Source organism: Neoarius graeffei, chromosome 18, assembly GCF_027579695.1.
Source record: "Neoarius graeffei isolate fNeoGra1 chromosome 18, fNeoGra1.pri, whole genome shotgun sequence".
Taxonomy (NCBI): Eukaryota; Metazoa; Chordata; class Actinopteri; order Siluriformes; family Ariidae; genus Neoarius; species Neoarius graeffei.
In genome coordinates, this window is record NC_083586.1 from 24,373,517 (window position 1) to 24,396,403 (window position 22,887).

The following is a 22,887-nucleotide window of genomic DNA, read 5'->3' on the forward strand; positions in this document are numbered from 1 at the left end:
GGAGTCGGATGGCATGTAATTTTGGAGTTTTGAAGTTCTGATTCTTCACAATCAACAGGTCAACAGTGGTCCGCAGTATTTGTGTTCCTGACTGGAAACACTTGCAAATATATTTTAGTTCCTAATGTGAGTCACTTTAGATCCATGTCTGCAATAATAGATCAATTATTTGTCTGTGCTTGTTTATAATATATAAAATAAATAATAGTGTTGTACATAGAAAACTACCTAATTTATGACATTTTAATCCATTTCCTATTTAAAATATAATAATTGTGGAAGTTATAACTGGAAAAAAAACAACAACAACTTACATTTCCATTATAAATGAATGCGGGTCTTTTTAGACCCATGTCTAGAAATTAGTGTAGTAATTCCAAATCCATGTAGAAAAATAAAAAATCACTTTCCTTATATTAAGGAGTACCTAAATAATTACTTTTATAAGTATAATGGGATTAATTGTATTGGTTTTAGAAGTTGTGAGAGTGAATATAACATTAATGCTTGGAATTACATTGGAAATGAATGCGGGTCTATTTAGACCCATGTTATGCATTAGTGGGGGTTCGACAGTTTATGCATCAAATAGTTTAAAGCCACAGAGAGCCAATCAATCATACACAACTGTTATGTATTTGTTGCTGTCATGGTTATGTATTACAATATACTTATCAGAACCAGAAGTGCAGGACTCCCCGTCCTTTTTTTTTAACATCAAAATTAAAATGTTTACAAAAGCTTACACATGTTTTCTATCCAAAAAAGTGGCTGTTTGGATTTACAAATACTTATCCACTGCTTGGATAAGTAAACAAATAAACAAATACTTATCCATTGATTGGATAGTTACTGCAGTGAGCAATAGGTTTCAGCTGCAACAAGTCTTTCAACCCGAAATGATGCAGTGAGTAGCTTCTCCTTTCCTAAACTACCATGTCAGAAGCTGTATCCAACCCATTATTAAAACCTGGAAGGATGGTGGTGAACCTTCAACTTCACAGAAGAAACCTGGTTGAAAAAAACTTCACTGTATGTGATAAGATATTGCTTCAATACTTGGTGAAGTGAAATCATAACAAATCAACAATAGAACTCACAGCTATGTTTGCTAGTGAAATTAAGAGCATTTTCACACTCACAGTGTGACGAGATCTCACAGGATTGGTGCTTAACAGTTGTGCATCCATAAGAAAACCACTTGTTAGTGAGGATAATCAGGAGAAAAGGCTTCATTTTGTTAGGGAGCATAAAAATTGGACTCTGGAGCAATGGAAATAAGTCATGTGGTCTGATGAGTCCAGACTGACCCTATTCCAGAGTGATGGACATGTCAAGGTAAGAAGAGAAGCTCATGAAGCGATGCCCCCATCATGCATACTGTCCACTGTACAAGCCTCTGGAGGCAGTGTTATTATCTGGGGTTGATTCAGTTGGTCAGGTCAAGGCTCAGCAACAGTATGGGGCAATAAAATAAAGTCAGCAGATGGTTTTTCTTCCCTGATGGAACAGCCATATTCCAGGACGATGGCAGGATTCATTGGACTCAAATAGTGAAAGAGTGGTTCAAGAAGCATGAGGAATAATTTTCAATAGGAATTAACCACCAGAGAGTCCTGATCTTAACCCCATTGAAAGTCTATGTGCTGGAGATTTTACAGAGTGGCTCAACTTTCCTGTCATCAATACAAGATCCTGGTGAAAAATTAATGGAGCTCTGGATGGAAATAAAAGTTGTGACATCATGTACCGTGAGGTTGTCAAAACTGTGAATGTGTACCGTAATCAAAGCTATCCATGGCTTTCCTACGAGAGACAGTTGGGGTTGCCATGAGACCCACCTCTCCTGGATGCTGGTTTTTGATTTCCGGTTTATCCAAGCAGCTGAGGCTGAGGGAGTTGAACGTAGCCAAGCAGAGCTAGCTACGACAGCCCTGTTTTAGTCAGAAGATAATGTCTTTTTAAATGTCTTTTTCTGGTTCAATATGTGCCATTGTTGGGTGCACAAACAACTCACGAAAGCTTAAAGATTTTATGAATGGAATCTGTTTTGAGCACAGAAGATCAGGCAGCACAGAAGATCATCGGCTGCACTCTCCCCTCCCTGATGGACATTTACACCTTCTGCTGCCTTAGCAGAGCTAAGAACATTATCAAGGACAGCTCCCACCCTGGCTTTGACCTGTTGCCCTCAGGGAGGCGCTACAGGTGCATCAAGACAAAAACAAATAGATTTGAAAACAGCTTCTTTCCAAAAGCCATAACCACCCTGAACTCGAATATACTCTGACTTTATAGTCTAACTCCCCTGTGCAATACTTCATAATGTGCAATGCTTTATTTTACAATGTGACTCTCTTCGTGCAATAGTTTATAATGTACAATACTTTATAATATGACTCTCTCTGTGCAATACTTTAAATGTCCAATACCTCACCCCATAATGTGAAACACAACACATACGCCTCAGGACTGTGCACCTTACACCCTCACCTTTTTTTTTTCTCTCTTTTCTTTTCTACAAGCTGTTTGTACTGTTATTGGAATTGCTTTTAATCTCATTGTACATGGGTATAGTGACAATAAAGGCATTCTATTCTATTCTATTCTATTCTATTCTATTCTATTCTAAATGGACTCGCAAGATGTGATGTCCAGCACCATACGCTGCTCATCTGTACATGCAATTCCTGTCTTTCCACTAACCACTGCATTTTGGACCCAAATCAACAACATTAATTCTATGTAATTGTTGTTTAGATATTGTACATTATTCAAACATTACATGGCATTACAGTCATTTAGCTGATGTTTTTATTCAAAGCGACTAACAATAAGTGCATGTAGCCAAGAGAATCCAAGAGCGACCAGTGCTGAAGTACTAGTGTAAACAAACAGCCTACAAATATCATCCAATGTCTGGAATGATCAGAGTAGTTAAGAAGTTGAAGAAGCTTGGACAAATACATAGACAAAGAATTATTTAAGTATGGTATGTTTACTGTTTCCAAAGTTTGACAGTATTTACATCTGCATTAAAATGGTTAGTTTAGGCTTCTCTCCTAGCTTTTGCTTCTTGAGCTGATACAAGAGACATCATGGTACAGTAGGCTGGTAGATGATGATGATGATGATGATGATGATGATGATGCTTTATTCCAGACTCAAGGTCCATCCCCACAGAGTACAAAATAACAATTAAATTAACACATAAGACAAAAAAAAAAAAAAACACAATCACAATATAAAAACAAATCATTACAAACAACACACAAAATTAAAAACATCTAATGTCACAATTTCAAGAGACACTTATACCAATGCTTCCAATACTGAGATGTGCAGCGAGTGTCACTGTATACCATGCTTACTAGTGCCACAACATTTTAGTTTTTTAAGTCATTCAGCCTGCAGATAAATCTATACATTGTGTTTCTCAACACTGCATTCAGTGTATTAACTCCAGCACTCACACACAGCCCACTCGCACTTGTCCATCTGGGCCTTTTTAGGAGTATCCTCAATGCATCATTGTAAGCCACGTGTAATCTCTGGAAGCTGGATTTTTTATAGTTTAACCATAAATGTGCAGTATATAAAGGTGAACAATACGCTTTAAAGAGAGTCAACTTCACATTATCAGAGCAGTTACCAAATTTTCGTGCCAATACATTTGCTTGCACATACAACATACGGCACTGGCAATAAATATCCTCATCATCTGTCAGTTGGTCTGTGATAACATGTCCCAGATATTTCACTTCCCTACAGATGTTTAGGACCTTTCCCGACAGTTTAAAGTCAGGGAAAGTCATATGCTTATCTTCTATGGTTCTTCAAATCATAATCACACTCTTAAGCTCATTGTACCTTATATCTTGCTGCTCCCCAAACACACAGCATACATTAAGGAGCTGCTGCAGACCAGCTGAGCTAGGGCTAAAAATTACACAGTCATCAGCATACATAAGATGGTTCATAACTGTACTGCCCCCCATACAGCCAGTTTTACATGTTCTTAGATTAGGGGACAGCTCATTCATATAGAAATTAAACAAAACAGGCGATAATATACTCCCCTGTCTTACTCCATTTCTGATATGAAAGGGGGCAGACAAGCAGTTGTCCCATTTCACCTGCATGGTTTGCTGGGCATACCAGTAGGACAATATTCTGACTATATACTTGGGGACACCAACTGCACCAAGTTTTTTAAATAATTTATCATGATTTATTCGATCAAATGCCTTAGAAGCATCTAACAAACAAATAAAAATTGAGGAGTTTTTTCTCTTGTAGTTGTTCAGCAGCTCTTTTAATACATATATGCACATGTCTGTGCCACGTCTCGGTTTAAAACCAAATTGGTGATCTGTAGAGGTAATTAAATAATTAATTCTCTGCAAGATAATTTGCTCAACCACTTTGGACAATACCCCTCCTAGAACTGCCACCTTATTGTGGTGGAGGGGTTTGTGTGCTTGAATGATCCTAGGAGCTATGTTGTCGGGGGCATTATGCCCCTGTTAGGGTTTCCCAAGGCAGACAGGTCCTAGGTGACAGGCCAGACCAAGAGCAGTTCACCAAAAAACCCCTATGGAGAAAAAATCCAGGACCGTGACGTCGCCCGGTAGGACGCAGCCGGGGCCCCACCCTGGAGCCAGGCCCGGGGTTGGGGCTCGTATGCGAGCGCTTGGTGGCCGGGCCTTTGCCCATGGGGCCCGGCCGGGCTCAGCCCGAAGAGGTGACGTGGGCCCGACCTCCTGTGGGTTCACCACCCACAGAGGTAGCAGTAGGGGTTTGGTGCACTGTGGATTGGGTGGCAGTCGAAGGCAGGGGCCTCGACGACCTGATCCCCGGACACAGCGGCTGGCTGTTGGGACATGGAATGTCACTTCGCTGGGGGGGAAGGAGCCTGAGCTTGTGCGGGAGGTTGAGAGGTACCGGCTAGAGATAGTCGGGCTCACCTCCACGCATAGCTTGGGCTCTGGAACCCAGCTCCTCGAGAGGGGCTGGACTTTCCACTTCTCTGGAGTCGCCCGTGGTGAGCGGCGGCGGGCTGGTGTGGGCTTCCTTATAGCTCCCCAGCTCAGCCGCCATGTGTTGGAGTTTACCCCAGTGAACGACAGGGTCGCCTCTCTGCGCCTTCGGATTGGGGAGAGGGCTCTTGCTGTTGTTTGTGCCTACGGGTCAAATAGCAGTATAGAGTATCTGGCCTTCTTGGAGTCCCTGGGAGAGGTACTGAGGGGTGCTCAGACTGGGGACTCCATTGTGCTACTGGGGGACTTCAATGCTCACGTGGGCGATGACAGTGACACCTGGAGGGGCGTGGTTGGGAGGAACGGCCTCCCCGATCTGAACCCGAGTGGTGTTTTGTTATTGGACTTCTGTGCTAGTCACAGTTTGTCCATAACGAACACCATGTTCGAGCATAGGGGTGTCCATAAGTGCACGTGGCACCAGGACACCTTAGGTCGGAGGTCGATGATCGACTTTGTAGTCGTGTCATCTGATCTCCGACCCTATGTCTTGGACACTCGGGTGAAGAGAGGGGCTGAGTTGTCAACTGATCACCACCTGGTGGTGAGTTGGATCCGCTGGCAGAGGAGGAAGCTGGACAGACCTGGCAGGCCCAAACATATGGTGAGGGTCTGCTGGGAACGTCTGGCCGAGCACTCTGTTGGGGAGGTCTTTAACTCCCACCTCCGGGAGAGCTTTTCCCAGCTTCCGAGGGAGGCGGGGGACATTGAGTCTGAGTGGACCATGTTCTCTACCTCCATTGTGGATGCAGCTGTTCGGAGCTGTGGCCGCAAGGTCTCCGGTGCCTGTCGTGGCGGCAATCCCCGAACCCGGTGGTGGACACCGGAAGTAAGGGATGCCGTCAAGCTGAAGAAGGAGTCCTATCGGGCCATGTTGACCTCCGGGACTCCTGAGGCAGCCGACGGGTATCGGCAGGCCAGGCGTGCTGCAGCTCGGGCAGTTGCGGAGGCAAAAACTCGGAACTGGGAGGAGTTCGGGGAGGCCATGGAGAAGGACTATCGGTCGGCCTCGAAGAAATTCTGGCAAACCGTCCGGCGCCTCAGGAGGGGGAAGCAGTACTCTGCCAACACTGTTTACAGTGCGGGTGGGGAGCTGTTGACCTCGACTGGGGACATTGTCGGGCGGTGGAAGGAATACTTTGAGGATCTCCTCAATCCCACCGTCATGTCTTCCACTGAGGAGACTGAGGCTGATGACTCAGAGGTGGACTCGTCCATTACCCAAGCCGAAGTCACTGAGGTGGTTTGCAAGATCCGCCCTGAGTATCTCAAGTCTCTGGATGTTGTGGGGCTGTCTTGGTTGACACACCTCTGCAACATTGCGTGGCGGTTGGGGACAGTGCCTCTGGAGTGGCAGACTGGGGTGGTGGTCCCTCTTTTTAAGAAAGGGGACCGGAGAGTGTGCTCCAATTATAGGGGAATCACACTTCTCAGCCTCCCAGGGAAAGTTTACTCCAGGGTACTGGAGAGGAGAATTCGACCAATAGTCGAACCTCGGATCCAGGAGGAACAATGCGGTTTTCGTCCTGGTCGCGGAACACTGGACTAGCTCTATACCCTTCATAGGGTGCTCGAGGGTTCATGGGAGTTTGCCCAACCAGTCCACATGTGCTTTGTGGATCTGGAGAAGGCATTCGACCGTGTCCCCCGTGGTATTCTGTGGGGGGTGCTTCGGGAGAATGGGGTTCGGGGCTCTTTGCTAAGGGCTGTCCGGTCCCTGTACGAACGGAGCAGGAGTCTGGTTCGCATTGCCGGCAGTAAGTCAGACCTGTTCCCAGTGCATGTTGGACTCCGTCAGGGCTGCCCTTTGTCACCGGTTCTGTTCATAATTTTTATGGACAGAATTTCTAGGCGCAGCCAGGGGCCGGAAGGAATCCTGTTTGGGAACCACAGGATTTCATCTCTGCTTTTTGCGGATGATGTTGTCCTGTTGGCTTCTTCAAACCAGGACCTTCAGCATGCACTGGGGCGGTTTGCAGTCGAGTGTGAAGCGGCTGGGATGAGAATCAGCACCTCCAAGTCCGAGGCCATGGTTCTCGACCGGAAAAGGGTGGCTTGCCGTCTCCAGGTTGGTGGAGAAGTCCTGCCTCAAGTGGAGGAGTTTAAGTATCTCGGGATCTTGTTCACGAGTGAGGGAAGGATGGAGCGTGAGATCGACAGGCGGATCGGTGCAGCCTCCGCAGTGATGCGGTCGCTTTACTGGTCCGTCGTGGTGAAGAAGGAGCTGAGCCAAAAGGCGAAGCTCTCAATTTACCGGTCGATCTACGTTCCGACTCTCACCTATGGTCATGAGCTTTGGGTAATGACAGAAAGAACAAGATCGCGGATACAAGCGGCTGAAATGAGTTTCCTTCGCAGGGTGGCTGGGCGCTCCCTTAGAGATAGGGTGAGAAGCACAGTCACTCGGGAGGAGCTCGGAGTAGAGCCGCTGCTCCTCCACATCGAGAGGAACCAGCTGAGGTGGCTCGGGCATCTTTTTCGGATGCCTCCTGGACGCCTCCCTGGGGAGGTGTTCCAGGCATGTCCCCCCGGGAGGAGGCCCTGGGGAAGACCCAGGACACGCTGGAGGGACTATGTCTCTCGGCTGGCCTGGGAACGCCTCGGTGTTCTTCCCGAGGAGCTGGCCGAGGTGTCTGGGGAAAGGGAAGTTTGGGCTTCCATGCTTAGACTGCTGCCTCCGCGACCCGGTCCTGGATAAGCGGAAGAAGACGAGACGAGACGAGACTTTGGACAATATATTAGCTAAAGCAATGGGCCTGTAGTTATCAGAGGATCCCACTTTTCCAGCTTTATCCTTAATCACAGGAACCAGCTGCACTGTCATCATGGAATCTGGAAGAAAACCATGGGCCATGAGGGCAGTGAAGCATAAGGCAAGAAGTATACTTAACCTAAAGCTGGCATATTTAAGATGTTCAGCAGAGATAGCATCCATCCCTGTTGTTTTATTTATTGATAAATTTTTAATCGCTTGGGAAACCTTATGAGACTTGATCACCTCAATAGCTTCAACATTTGCTACTCGACGGGTGCTAGGCTGAGTCAAATTAAATAGTTTACTGTAATGCATTCGCCAAAACTCTGCAATATTACTAGCTCCAGAGACTCCATCTACTGAACATGGTAAAGAGGGTTTGTACCCATTAATATGTTTCACCTCTTTCCAAAAATCATTGTTAGTATTATTTAAAAGTTTCTTTGCCATAGAGTCGGCCCTCATACATTGTTCATTTTTACTAATGAAACGAACTGCATATTTGTATTTTGCATTTGTACTCTTCTTATACTCAAAAATGGGCCCCTGTCTTGGTTTACCAGCCATTGCTCAAGATTTAGTAGCTTCACGAGCCTCAGCATAGAATTCTGCTACATAGATATTCCATCCAGGCCGGACTTTCCCTCTCCTTACGACTTTAAGGTGAGGCTTACTAGCTTCAAGTAAACAAGAGACAATGTCAGTATACATTGCAGAGATATATGTATTATGTTTGGTATTTGTACAGTTACAATTTTTACATGAAAGTGCATCTATAGGGAGATATATATTGCTCAATAGTTGATCAGAATATTTACAATAAGAAGCTATGTCTTCACATGAAAAAGATGACCAATCCAGTTTACCAGGAATAGAATTATTTGCACATTTTACTGTTGCAGGTATGTACTCAGATCTGACAACCATCTTTACTGGGATGTGATCAGAAGTGGATACATTATATAGGATTTCCATGTGTGACAAGGAGGCATGAGCATCAGCTGTAGAGAGACAATGATCTAACCAGGATGTGGTGTGCCAAGCTTCACTAATATATGTATAGCTTTCGGCTGGCAAAAGCTCTTTGCTAGAAAGAATCAAGTTATTATCTACACAAAAATTCCTTATGTGATTAGCAAAGCTTGACCTTTTGTCTGAGATATCCGCGTTCATATCTCCAACAATAAAAATGTTTGTAACACACTCACTTTGAAGGTAAGAAGTAATAAAAGCAAGCTTATTTACATATTCTTCCTCATTATGTTGACATTCATATGGGATGTAAATATTTAAAATAATAAATTTCTTATCCCCCTGAGTGACCTGTATAGCAATACACCAGTCCACAGCAAGCCTTATGACATTAATGGCTGAGTCCAGTTTCTTATTCCACAGGATTGCCACACCTCCTGGAATTCTGCCCCTTTTTATACCCTGGCTGAGGTCAGTGGTGGACTCTCCTGCCCCATGGAAACTGTCACTTATGGAATTCAGTCCCTTTAAATCCTGTTTTGCTAGGAAAATTTCCTGTAGGCACAGTATGTGACATTGTTCCAACAGTTGATCAACAACCAAGCGGCGAGCTTTATCCACTGCACTTTGGCCCAGACGTAGGCCACGACAATTGTATGACAGAATATTTATATCCATAGCAACACCATGGTTAGGCACTCATGTCAGTAGCGAGCGCACTCGTGGCCCCAGCAGATAGTGTAGCCGCATTACCAATTATTCCAGCCTTCCGTGGTTCGTAAAAACGCCTTACGTATGTTCCCTCAGGCCAAAGCTCCGGGTTATACATATCACCAATTTCTTTGCATTCAGCGGACACTTTAAATGATGCGTATCTGGTGTTAACAGTGACAATCCTTTCACATAACACACCATGTCCAAGTTTACTCGCAAGGTGAGTACGCAGTACCTCAGCATCTATATCGGGTGAAAATCTGGATGCAAAGACACTCACCCTTTTTGTTGTTATCATCTTGATGCCCCCTGCATCTCCTGTGCCCACAATAGTTTTTCCAGTTTTCTTTTGGCCCAACGAAGATTTCCCCGAGCGTGTTCCATGTTGGTACTCCTCAGTGCTCTTTCGTTTCCCCTTTCTCACCACATCGCTCCACTTTGATAATCCGGGGCTGTGTGTTGGTGTGGTACTTTCCATTGTAAGGAGCTTCGGTCTCTGTAGCTCTCCTCGGTGTCGGTCCTCTAAAATTTCGGTCACCTCCGCCAAGCTGTCGGCATCTCCAGCAGCCGCGAATTTGGCAGCATGGTCAGTGCTTACATTCCCATCCTCCAGCCGCTTCACCGGCCCAACAAACCCATTGTGGCCATGATCAGAGTGCTGTTCCAGGGCACCAATATGGCGGGTCACATCCGCCGTAGACACCCACAAGCACTCGCTTATTTCAGTCTGCCGATGAAGGGCATGTTTCATAGCGGAAACATCACAGTGTAGCTGCTCTATTTTTCAAAGTAGGCCGCAGACATCCATATTGGAAAAAGTCACAGGTGGCAACTCATCCAAATAGTGAGATACAAATCTCGGGACATTTTCCCCACACTCATTTAGCACTTTGAGACAGCTCTTGATGTTATTAGCGTCCTTTTGTGCTCCCTTGTGTACGATATTCCGTTGTGAAGTAGGACAGATTTCAAACAGCACTTTCTTTGAGGCCTCTATCCAGTCGGAGTCGAAGTTGTTAGCAGCTAACAGAACAATCTCATCCTGACTCAGTGTTCTCATTTTTATGGCAAGGAAATGTAAAAGTTCATCTTCCACTATGACTTTGCCATCAGTAGTCTTATAGATGTCTGGTTTTAGTCGTACTCTAGCTAACACTGGTGCACCCGAGTAAACGGCAGTGTCGCCCGCCATCTTGGAAAATGGGAAATCCTGCAGTCATGCAGCAGCTAAGACTCGAGCTAGGTGCTTATGATTAATATGGTTATAGTTATGGTTGTGGTATTCGGCAGACCCTTTTGTCCAACGTGACTTATAATATATAAACACTACATAATTAGTAAACAAATACAATAATACAATAGCTCTACTCTGACATGGTCTACCTTCCAGATGATAGCTGCTGCATGACTGCAGGATTTCCCTAACCTTGCAATGCAGGAACAGCTGGCCATTTCTATCATGCCATTGGCTCTCATCATTACCCAAGTCAGGTGTTTGGGTTTGTTCATGCTCTGGGTAGGCTCAACCTTAGCCTTTAAGCAAACAAACTTGCCCTCTCTTTTACACATAATTTTCCCAATTTTATAACTGTGTAGATAATCGTACGCCTCCATGCTTTTGTAGCTCCTTACCATCAAAACCCTCACTAAGAATAAAATAATTGACACTCTCAATGTAGCTGATGTCGGGCCACAACTTCATGTCGTCTATCCATTCCGTGAGGGTAGACGGATGGGACATTGTGATTGTATTATCCCCAGAGCACGTCAGAAAATCGGACCCGTGTAACCTTCATTTAGTCATCTTTGATCTTACCTACGGTACCTAGCAGTTAGCATTAGCTACAAATGTCAACAGAGTGGAGCAGAAGAAAGATACCAGCTTCCGCTATGACGCAACAATGAATCATGGAAAAGGTGAGAGTTCGGGAAAGTTGGGGGTAAATGTATAAAAGCTTTCCAATAAAATATTAGTGTGCAAATTTATTTTTTTTGGCCAGGTAGAATATTAACCCCATAAAATGTCAATAGTAAAGATTACTCCTACGGTGTCTCTCTTGTAAATCTGTCTTTTATTTATACTCTTGTTGTATACATTAAAATTGGAAAAAAGAGAAAATCATGCTCCAAGTGACCTTCATTAAAACAATATCACTGTCATAAAGTCATAAAGATATCAGTCATAAAAGATAATAGCAAAAAAAGATGATAGGTGATCATTTTCCAATGTATTTCATGTATCATAATCACTAAATATTCTCAATGAAAATGTAATCACTGCAAGTGAAATGATTAAGCTTGTTTTAATAGTCTCTAAGTAAACCTCTGTGAATTCCTGAAACAATCCAATTGCATGTTTGAGATTAAACAAGAAACAAGGGGAACTTATTCATTGTAAACCTGGTCTTCAACATAGTCATTGGCAAATCTAATGATATTAGTGACTGCCATGAGAATCAGAATATCCATGTGCAAGTCGTTGGTAACCTGCTCATGGTAGTTCATCACAGGAAAGATGCAGTTCATCGGGACTCCCAGTGTATGACTGCAATCCTCCATCTATGACAAAAAAAAAGACATGTTATACTGGGGGAATAATGTTAATATAAAACTCTTACATGTCTGTTAAAGGGTTCTATGCTGCTGAAAAACTCCAAAGAGTAGATGGGAGACCGACAGGCAGTAAATAAAGGGAGGAAAAGATGGCTGTTGTTGTTCTCACCTTCTCTTTGATTTTTTTGCTGGTGTAGATCTTATCCAGATTCTTGTTAACAAGGGGACATGCTTTGTCAACCAGTGACATGATGACAACTTGAGGAATCCCTGTTAAATCACCAGAAACAAACAATTCATTACTATCTAGCTTTCATTTATATGACCCAACTCATGCAAAAACATGACTCATGGTACAAATAGTTTTATAGATGACCAGATTTCTGTCCATAATTACAGTATATGTTCAAAAGTACGTGGACACCTGATCATCACACCCGTGCCTGCTTGTTGAACATCCCTTTCCAGATTTTGGGGTGGGTCTGTGGGGATGTGTGTTCATTCAGTTACAAGAGCATTAGTGAGATCAGACACTGACGGTGTTTAGATTAGATTAGATTAAATAGAACTTTATTGATTAAGGAGGTCTGGGGTGCAGTCAGATGTTCCAGTTCATCCCAAATGTGTTCAGTGGGGTTGAGTTCAGTCAGGGCTCTGTGCAGGACACTCGAGCTCTTCACTCCAACCTTCACACACCATGTCTTCATGGAGCTCGTTTTGTGCACAGGGACATTGTCATGTTGGAACAGGTTTGGACTCTTAGTTCCAATGAAGGTAAACTGTAATGCTACAGTGTACAGAGACACTCTATACAACTGTGTGTTTCAGACTTTGTGGGAACAGTTTGGGGAAGAACCACATATGGGTGTGATGGTCAGGGGGCACATACTTTCGGCAATATCGTGTATGTAAAAACTCACCTAAGTCCCTTGCCTTTTCCCGAACAGCTCTCATTTTCTGAAAAACATTGTCACTGGTGAGGGAGATTCTGTCCGCCGGTAGAACACTCACCAGACAGTGTACTCTGTCTTTCAGGCTGGGCTTTTGATCACATTCCTCAGTTGATTTTACAGGGTTAAACTGAAAGAACAAAGTTCTTTATGTTTAGAGGTGAAAAGAACCACCTCAAATGCTTTTTAGATGTACATCAGACTGAATGAACTTCAGAAAGAAAGTACTAATATTAACTCGTGAATTATTCACTAACAACAGTGAATACTGGTAATTAGTTATGAGAAATATTAATCTATCATTATGCTAAAATTTGTTCTTCTGAATTTTTCACATCTTATGTTGTCATTCCCATAACCAAACTTATTCTGGAGAATACAAAATTCTCATAATAAGTCATGAACTTACAGTGTAACCACTTTTCACATGGCCCTTTAATATTTTGATTATATCTTCAGTCCGCACTCCTTCTGAATCCCCTGGCTCCAGACCCATGATGTCAGAAAGGGTGAATGGATAGAAAGTTCCAGGCCTTTCTTTCTTCAGCTTGTGAGTTTTAAACTGGACACAAAATACAGGAGTGTCTTATTTCAAGATTCTGTTAAGATTTTCTAAAACACAGTTAAACCTTAAAAAAGAAATGTATCCAGCTCGATCCAACTATAAATTAGATACGAGATCAAATGAGACCAAAACATGTTAAACATTCACTGAAGTTCAGGGAAACAATGTCCAGGCTTCAGTCTATTACAGTAAATATTCTATTGTTTGGTTACCTCCTGAGTGAAGCTGTGACTTTGACCAGGTCTTGATTCTGCCAGTGCACCGGTGGTGTTGTATCCTTGGAGGACGGTGCTGACAGAGTTGATAAAACTCGATTTTCCTGCTCCGATTGGGCCGTGAAGCAGAATCTTAATCTCGCTGACTTCTGCAGTACCTGGCTGGAAATCCTTCAGGTATTTCAACATCTCATTCTTGTTATCTTCACTATTTAAGAAGTAAACCAATACATTAACATATTTTCTTCCAGTTTCCTTGTTCTAGTAATTACATCTTGAAGCACACAATAATCTTGTCTTTGTGGTTTTTTGCAGCCATTGGTATTACCTCCATGCCACTAGCCGCCATGGACGATCAAATTCTCCAAAAAGGAAAAATTTAATGAATCAGTTATCATATGAGTTTTCTTTGACATGATAAATGTTTCTTTCTATGACATTGCTTAAAAATCATGTTTCAGCAGTAACTTACCAGGATCTGGATCTGGGTCTGGGTCTGGGCTTGGAGTTTTTAAGCCAAGACGAGAAAAGTTAATAAGCTGCAATATCAATATAAAATAAGCACACATTTCATTGCTCTTTTACTATATGTAGATAGAAAATATTGAAGTATTGTCACTTTATTCTGAGCTGCTCATAAAGTATAATGATTTAGGAAGTGAGAAATTTTACTTCGTGCTTTGGGTTAAGACCTGCTATTGTTTCTGTTAATAATCAGTTTTCTTACCCAACTCATGACTCTGGCCTCTGTGAATGACACCTCAAATGTGTTACTGCTTGAATTCTGCATAGGAATGTGTCACTGAATAAGTTATTTATTATTTTTAGACATTATTTTCACCCTAAAGCTTATAAAATAATTGTAAATCATCATAACCAGATGTAATTCTGCTGCAATAGAGAAAAATTAATGCTGTGCAGGACACAACAAAGTCTCACACTTTGAAAACAGGACATGCTTTTAGAAAGGTCGGGAAAAGAGGACTGTCTTTGTGATGACTTAAAGGGTGGAGCTGCCTTCATGCTTGACTTCATTATCTTTTTGAAACCTTCATGTTTCATGTTCAAAAGCTTTTATTTGTCTTGCATTCCTTATATTTTCTCCATCTTTAACTGCCTCCAACCTCTTTTATATCCTCTGACCAGATTTGTGGGTTTTTTTGGAACTGATTTATCTATTTGTGAACAAATTGTAAATAATATGGGCAGATTTATTTTTCTTGCTCAAAATGGTACTGTAAAATTTAGCATTCAGATTACCTTGCCATGTTTTTTTTTCTAATGAAAAAAAATGAAGCGATTAAGAAGCAGAGGAAGAAACCTTTATTCGTCACATGCACACTTCAAGCACAGTGAAATTCATCCTCTGCATTTAACCCATCTGAAGCAGTGAACACACACGCACACACACACACAGAGCAGTGGGCAGCCCAGAGCACCCGGGGAGCAGTCAGGGGTTTGGTACCTTGCTCAAGGGCACCTCAGCCCAAGGCCTCCCCACGCCAACCTAACTGCATGTCTTTGGATTGTGGGGGAAACCGGAGTACCCGGAGGAAACCCACGTGGACAACATGCAAACTCCACACAGAAAGGCCCTCGCCGGCCGCTGGGTTCGAACCCGGAACCTTCTTGCTGTGAGGCGACAGCGCTAACCACTACACCACTGTGCCATTATTATCTGATAATAATATAATAAGAAACTTTTATGTCTGTCCAGATCAGAAACATAATTATTATGTTTATATAAATAAAACATGTTTATTTTTTTTCAGTAATCAGGAACATTTAGGATTGAGAAATGTTAAATCTAATTTGAATGGATAATTAAGTGCGACAGAGTTACGGTTTATACTTACGGTTTATTCTGTTCCGGCTGTAGAGCTGAACCTGTATGCTGCTGCTGTGTCTAAATCTGAGACATGCAAAGTGTGTTGGATGCAAAGCTGGAACTGGGTGTGACTTGGGTATTTACTTTTACTTTCCCAGAACTGACTCAGAGGTTAGCCAATAATAATAATAATAATAATAATAATAATAATAATAATAATCTGTAGAACAGGATAAAGCGGCTAGAGATAATGAGATGAGAGACAATAATAATAAGTTACATTTATATAGCACCTTTCTCATACCCAAGTACGCTTTACAATTATAAGGAAACAGGGGAAAAAAGTCTAAATAAAGTTCAGGATGTCATTCCAGTGGTGCAGCAGCCACAGTCCCACCAAAAGGCGCACAAAAACAAGTCCCACACCACCTGCACAGCCGCCATGCAACACTGCCCAGAACACTGCGCCATGGAGGCACAAAGTGAGTACAGAAGCACCGCCACGCAGAATGCTGGTATGTCCCAAACTGCCTGCACAGCTGCCATGATGCCACCAAGCAACCCGGACCCTTCTTGCTGTGAGGCGACCGTGCTAACCACTACACCACCGTGCCATTATTATCTGATAATAATAGGATTGAGAAATGTTAAATCTAATTTAAATGGATAATGAAGTGCGACAGAGTTACGGTTTATACTTACGGTTTATTCTGTTCCGGCTGTAGAGCTGAACCTGTATGCTGCTGCTTTGTCTAAATCTGAGACATGCAAAGTGTGTTGGATGCAAAGCTGGAACTGGGTGTGACTTGGGTATTTACTTTTACTTTCCCAGAACGGACTCAGAGGTTAGCCAATAATAATAATAATAATAATAATAATAATAATCTGTAGGACAGGATAAAGCGGCTAAAGATAATGAGATGAGAGATAATAATAATAAGTTACATTTCCTGGACATTTACTCTCCTGGACAATCAATATCTCAGCTGTTCTAAAGAAGGCTCAGCAGCGTCTACACTTCCTGAGAGTCCTCAGGAAGAACAATCTAGACCAGAAGCTGCTGCTGGCCTTCTACCGTTCCTCCATTGAAAGCCTGCTGACGTACTGCTTGTCCACCTGGTACGGGAGCTGCACTGCTGCAGACAGAGGGAGGCTTCAGAGGACAGTTGCAGCAGTGCAGAGGATTGTCGGCTGCCCTCTCCCCTCCCTGACGGACATATACACCACCCGGTGCATCAGCAGAGCTCGGAGTATCATTAAGGACAATTCACATCCTGCCTCCCAGCTGTTTGAGCTGCTTCCTTCTGGGAGGCACTACAGATGTATTAAAACATGGACTACTAGAATGAAAAACAGCTTCTTCCCAAGAGCCATCACCATATTGAACTCTGAGAGGAAACAAATATAATGTCGACATTATGCAAAATATCTGTCACTGTCCCTTTTACATTCTGTGCAATACAAATAATTTATTATTGATTCTGTACATAGCCATCCATATTCATACTTGGATATAAGACACTTTTATACGTATTTCAATTTTTGTAATGTTTGTGTTAGGATTTAAGGGTTTTTTTTTGTACTTATTTTTTTGCACTGGAAAGGGAGAAGCTTCTAATCTTGTTATACAATTGATTGTAAAATGACAATGAAGGGCATTCCATTCTATCTGCAAACATCATGTTCCATGGTGACTCTTGCCTCACTTTGTCCATCAAGCTATCCATCACTATGGCAAACAAGAAAGGACTCAAAGCAGATCCTTGATGAAGTCCCACCTTCACCTTGAACCATTCAGTCATTCCAACTGCACACCTCACAGCTGTTTCACTGTTCTCATACATGTCTTGCACCACTCTATACTTCTCATTCACTTCACACTTTCTCATATAATACCATAACTCATCTCTCGGCACTCTATCGTATGCCTTCTCCAGGTCTACAAACACACAATGAAGCTTTCTCTGGCCTTCCCTGTACTTCTCCATTAACATTCTTAAAGCAAAAATTGCATCCGACTTGCTCTTCCTTGGCATAAACCCGTACTCCTGTTCACAGATTACTACCTCTCTTCTCAATCTCGCCTCCAATACCCTTTCCCATAACTTCATGGTGTGGCTTATCAATTTTATCCCTCTGTAATTACTGCAGCTCTGTACATCTCCCTTATTCTTGTATATTGGGACTAGCACACTCTCCATTCATTTGGCATTTTCTCATTCTCTAGGATCTTATTAAACAATCTCGTTAGGAACTCCACAGCCGTTTCACCCAAACATCTCCAAGCCTCAATCGGGATACCATCTGGTCCGACTGCTTTCCCAGTCTTCATTCTTTTCATGGCTGCCCTCACCTCATACTTACTAACCAACTTTACTTCCTGATTTGCTGTCTCCAACGAATCTGACCTTTTCTCTCTTGGATTCTCCTCATTTAATAAATCCTCAAAGTACTCTTTCCACCTTCTTAATACACTCTCTTTGTCAGCACATTTTCCATTTACATCTTTCATCACTCTTACCTGCCATACATCCCTCGCTTCCCTGTTTCTCTGCCTAGCTAGTCTGTACAGGTCTTTCTCGCCTTCTTTGGTCTCCAGTCTTTCGTACAACTCCTGGTATGCATCTGCTGTCGCCTTTGCTACTGCTCTTTTTGCCTTCTGTCTCATCTCTCTGTATAACCGCCTGCTTTCCTCATCTCTCTGATCGTCCCAATTCTTCTTTGCTAGCCTCTTCTCTTTTATAATTTCCTGCACTTCTTTGTTCCACCACCATGTCTCCTTGTCTTCCTTCCTGATGACCACCCTAGCACCTTCCTTGCTGCCTCTCTTACTAGTATAGCAGTAGTATCCCAATCTTCTGGCAGACTTCCATGCCCACTCAATGCTCGTCTCATTTCTGATGATCAATCTCTTTTAGTTTCCACCACTTAATCTTCAGCTCCACTATTTCATGCTTCCTCTTTTTCACTTTCAAGCTCATCCTGCACACGACCACTCAATGTTGTCTAGCTACACTCTCCCCTGCCATCACTTTACAGTCTCCAATCTCTTTCATGTTACCCCTTCTACAGAGTATGTAGTCCACCTGTGTAGATCTTCCTCCACTCTTAAACATCACCCTGTGCTGCTCTTTCTTCTCGAAGTATGTATTGACTGTTGCCAAATTCATCCTCTTTGAAAAATCAACCACTATTTGCCCTTCCACATTTCTCTCTCTTACACCATATCTGCCCATCACATCCTCATCTCCTCTGTTTCCCTCGCCAACATGTCCAATGAAATCTGCTTCTATCAGCACACGCTCCTCCCTCGGTATACTTTCTACCACTTCATCCATCTTTTCCCAGAAAGACTCTTTCTCTTCATTCTCACATCCAACCTGTGGAGCGTATGCACACACAACATTGATTATCACTCCTTGACTCTCCAACTTCATGCCTATCACTCTATCTGACACCCTCTTCATATCAATCACACTGTTGACCAACTCTCCCCTCAAAACAATACCAACACCATTTTTCTTTCCATCGACTCCATAATAAAACAACTTGCATCCACCTCCAATGTTCTTGGCCTTGCTTCCTTTCCACCTCATCTCCTGCACACACAAAATGTCCAACTTCCTTCTTTCCATCATACCTGCTAACTCTCTCGCTCTGCCAGTCAATGTTCCCACATTCAGTGTTCTTACACTCAATTCTAAGCTCCTTCCCTTCCATCTATCACGCTCACGCCTAACACGCCTCCCCCCTCTCTTTCTCCTTCTCTGATTTGACACAACAGTAGCATACTTTCCACCGGTACCCTGTTGACCAACAGTACCGGAGGCAGTTGTTAATCTGGGACCCGACCGATCCGGTATGGTACTTCTCTTTTCAATCTGCATGTTAGATTTGGCACGGTTTTATGCCGAATGCCCTTTGTAGCGAGTTTCGAGTGTGGGTGGAGCACAGAGGATGGCAGGACAATGCTTGGAGGCAGATAAATCTATTTATTTTAACAACTTTTCAGTCTAAATATTTCCTTCCATACACACACACACACGCACACTTGTCTGGTCCCGGGTTGTGCTCCCTCTCCTCTCTCTCTGCCTCCTTAAATAGGGAGTGGTTACTGGGAAAACACACACACAAACACAGGTTAATTATCCTCAGGTGTCGCGATTCTGCCACTCACCTTCCCCGGCTCCACCCTCCTGTCACAGACCGGCACTTGACCACGCCCCCGCTGCCACATACCCCCACCGCCCGACTCAGGCCGGGCGCTCGTCCGGCCCGCAGCCGACTCCCCCCCCCTTGACGGGAGAGGAAGTCCGCCACGACCATCTGCACCCCCGGCCTGTGGACCACCTTGAAGTTGAAGGGTTGGTGTGCCAGATACCAACGGGTGATCTGCGCGTTGGCATCCTTCATGCGGTGGAGCCACTGGAGGGGCGCGTGGTCCGAACAGAGAGTGAAAGAGCACCCCAGCAGGTAGTAATGGAGGGCGAGGACCACCCACTTAATCGCCAGGCACTCTTTTTCAATTGTGCTGTAGCGCCCCTCACGCACTGACAGCTTCCGGCTGATGTACAGGACCGGGCGGTCCTCCCCCTCCACCTGCTGGGACAAAACAGCCCCCAGCCCTCTGTTCGATGCATCGGTCTGCAACACAAAAGGGAGAGAGAAGTCAGGGGAGTGTAAAAGTGGCCCCCCACACAGTGCAGCCTTTACCTCAGAGAAAGCCCGCTGGCACTGCTCCGTCCACTGGACCGGATCTGGCGCCCCCTTTATAGTGAGGTCAGTCAGCGGGCTGGTGACGTCTGAATAATTAGGTATAAACCTACGATAGTAGCCAGCCAGCCCCAGGAACTGCCTCACCCCCTTTTTGGTCTTGGGCCTCGGGCAGGCCGCAATCGCTGCCATCTTATTAATTTGGGGACGCACCTGCCCATTGCCCAAGTGGAAGCCCAGATACCGTACTTCCACCCGCCCAATCGCACACTTCTTCGAGTTGGCAGTGAGTCCCGCCCGCCTCAGCGACCTAAGGACCGCCCTCAGGTGTTGTAGGTGCCGCTGCCAATCATTACTATAAATGATGATATCATCTAGGTAAGCGGCCGCATAGGTGGCGTGGGGCCGGAGGACCCGGTCCATCAGCCGCTGAAACGTAGCGGGCGCCCCAAACAGCCCAAAAGGAAGTGTGACGAACTGGTGTAAGCTGAACGGTGTGGAAAAGGCCGTTTTCTCTCGGGATAATGGAGTCAAGGGGATCTGCCAATATCCCTTCGTCAAATCCAGTGTCAAGTAAAAGCGAGCCGTGCCTAGTCGATCGAGCAGCTCATCAATACGAGGCATTGGGTACGCGTCGAATTTAGACACCGCGTCGACTTTTCTATAGTCCACACAGAACCGGACCGAGCCGTCGGCCTTGGGAACCAAGACCACCGGGCTGCTCCAGTCACTGTGGGACTCCTCGACGATGCCCATTTCGAGCATGGCCTGAAGTTCTTCCCGGACCACCTTTTTTTTGTGTTCAGGTAATCTATAAGGACGGCTCCGCACTACCACCCCCGGGGGCGTCTCTATGTGGTGTTCTATGAGGTTAGTGCGACCGGGCAGGGGCGAGAACACATCCGAAAACTCGGCCTGCAACTGGGCGACCTCCGTGAGTTGGGTCGGGGAGAGGTGGTCTCCACAGGGGACCGGAGAGGTACGTGTTGCCAATGACCCTTTTTGGACCTCCGGCCCCAGCTCCGCCTTCTCCAGAACTACCGACACCAACGCCACGGGGACCTCCTCGTTCCAGAGTTTCAGCAGATTGAGGTGGTAGATCTGTAGCGCCCCCTCCCTGTCCGTTCGCCTAACCTCATAGTCGACGTCCCTGACTCGCCGTGTGACCTCAAAGGGTCCTTGCCACTTGGCGATTAATTTGGAGCTCGACGTGGGCAACAGGACGAGTACCTTATCTCCCGGAGTGAACTCTCTAAGGCACGTGCCCTTGTTGTACAGGCGGGCTTGCCATTCCTGGGCCTGCCGCAAATTCTCCTGAGTTAGGTGGGTGAGCGTGTGGAGTTTTGCGCGCAGATCCATAACGTACTGAATTTCGTTTTTGCTCTGTGAAGGTCCCTCCTCCCAATTTTCCTGCAGGACATCTAAGATGCCGCGTGGCTTATGCCCATATAATAATTCAAACGGGGAGAACCCCGTGGAGGCTTGGGGGACCTCTCGCACTGCGAACAACAAGGGTTCGAGCCACTTATCCCAGTTACGTGCGTCCTCACTTACGAATTTTTTGATAATGTTCTTGAGGGTGCGATTGAACCGTTCAACTAAACCGTCCGTCTGTGGGTGATACACGCTGGTGCGGATCGGCTTAATACCCAGTAGCCCATACAGTTCGCTCAGTGTCCGTGACATAAACGAGGTGCCTTGGTCAGTCAGAATCTCTTTCGGGATTCCAACGGGGGAGATGACGTGGAAGAGGGCCTCCGCAATACTGCGTGCTGAGATATTGCGAAGAGGCACCGCTTCCGGATATCGCGTTGCATAGTCCACCAGAACTAATATAAAGCGGTACCCTCGTGTTGACCGATCTAATGGCCCGACGAGATCCATCCCAATTCTTTCAAACGGGGTCTCGATTAATGGTAGGGGGCGCAAGGGCGCTTTTGGAATGGCCGCTGGATTTACTAACTGGCATTCGCGGCACGCCGTACACCACTTACGGACGTCGCCGCGAATCCCCGGCCAATAGAATCGGGCCATTATCCGGGCGAGTGTCTTATCCTGCCCGAGGTGTCCAGCCATGGGATTAAAGTGAGCCGCCTGGAATACCAATTCCCGGCGGCTCTTTGGAATTAACAATTGGGTGACTCGCTCTTTTGTCTGAGTGTCCTGCGTCACTCGGTATAACCTATCCTTCAAAATGGAAAAATAGGGGAAGGACGGGGTGGCGTTCGGCTGGAGCGTCTGACCATCGATTACTCTCACTTGGTCAAACGCGTGTCGCAGAGTCTCGTCTCGCGATTGTTCCAGTGGGAAATCCGCGAGGGATTCCCTAATAGAAAGAGGAGGGGCCGGTGGCTCCTCACTCTGTCGCGGAGATGACGTAGACGGCTCTGCGACCGCAGCTCCAGCCAAAGCGACACCGGGACCCTCCCCTGTCAACTGGCAGGACCCACTCTTTACTAGGCGTGCCATTAAACCCCGAAATCCCGGCCAATCAGTCCCCAAAATCAAAGAGTGGGTAAGGCGAGGTTTAACCGCCGCCTTCACTATCGATTTTTCCTCTCTGAAATGTATGTGGACCGACAC

The 22,887-nt window shown here is 44.9% G+C and overlaps 1 protein-coding gene across 2 annotated transcripts; it reads right to left on the reverse strand.

Moving 5' to 3' along the window:
- Positions 1-11,782: 11,782 nt before the first annotated feature.
- LOC132866669 (interferon-induced protein 44-like) lies at positions 11,783-16,350 on the reverse strand. 2 transcript variants are annotated; one of them, XM_060899452.1, is made up of 10 exons: positions 16,294-16,350; positions 15,620-15,675; positions 14,491-14,547; positions 14,236-14,264; positions 14,092-14,125; positions 13,761-13,971; positions 13,393-13,545; positions 12,954-13,113; positions 12,203-12,303; positions 11,783-12,039 (listed from the first exon to the last, which is right to left on the reverse strand). In XM_060899452.1, exons 6-10 carry the CDS (start codon positions 13,950-13,952, stop codon positions 11,866-11,868), a joined length of 780 nt encoding a protein of 259 aa, XP_060755435.1. In that variant the 5' UTR covers positions 13,953-13,971; positions 14,092-14,125; positions 14,236-14,264; positions 14,491-14,547; positions 15,620-15,675; positions 16,294-16,350; the 3' UTR covers positions 11,783-11,865. The 2 variants fall into 2 exon arrangements, with proteins under 2 accessions (XP_060755435.1, XP_060755434.1); XM_060899451.1 differs by having other exon boundaries at positions 14,236-14,302.
- Between the last annotated feature and the right edge of the window lie 6,537 nt (positions 16,351-22,887).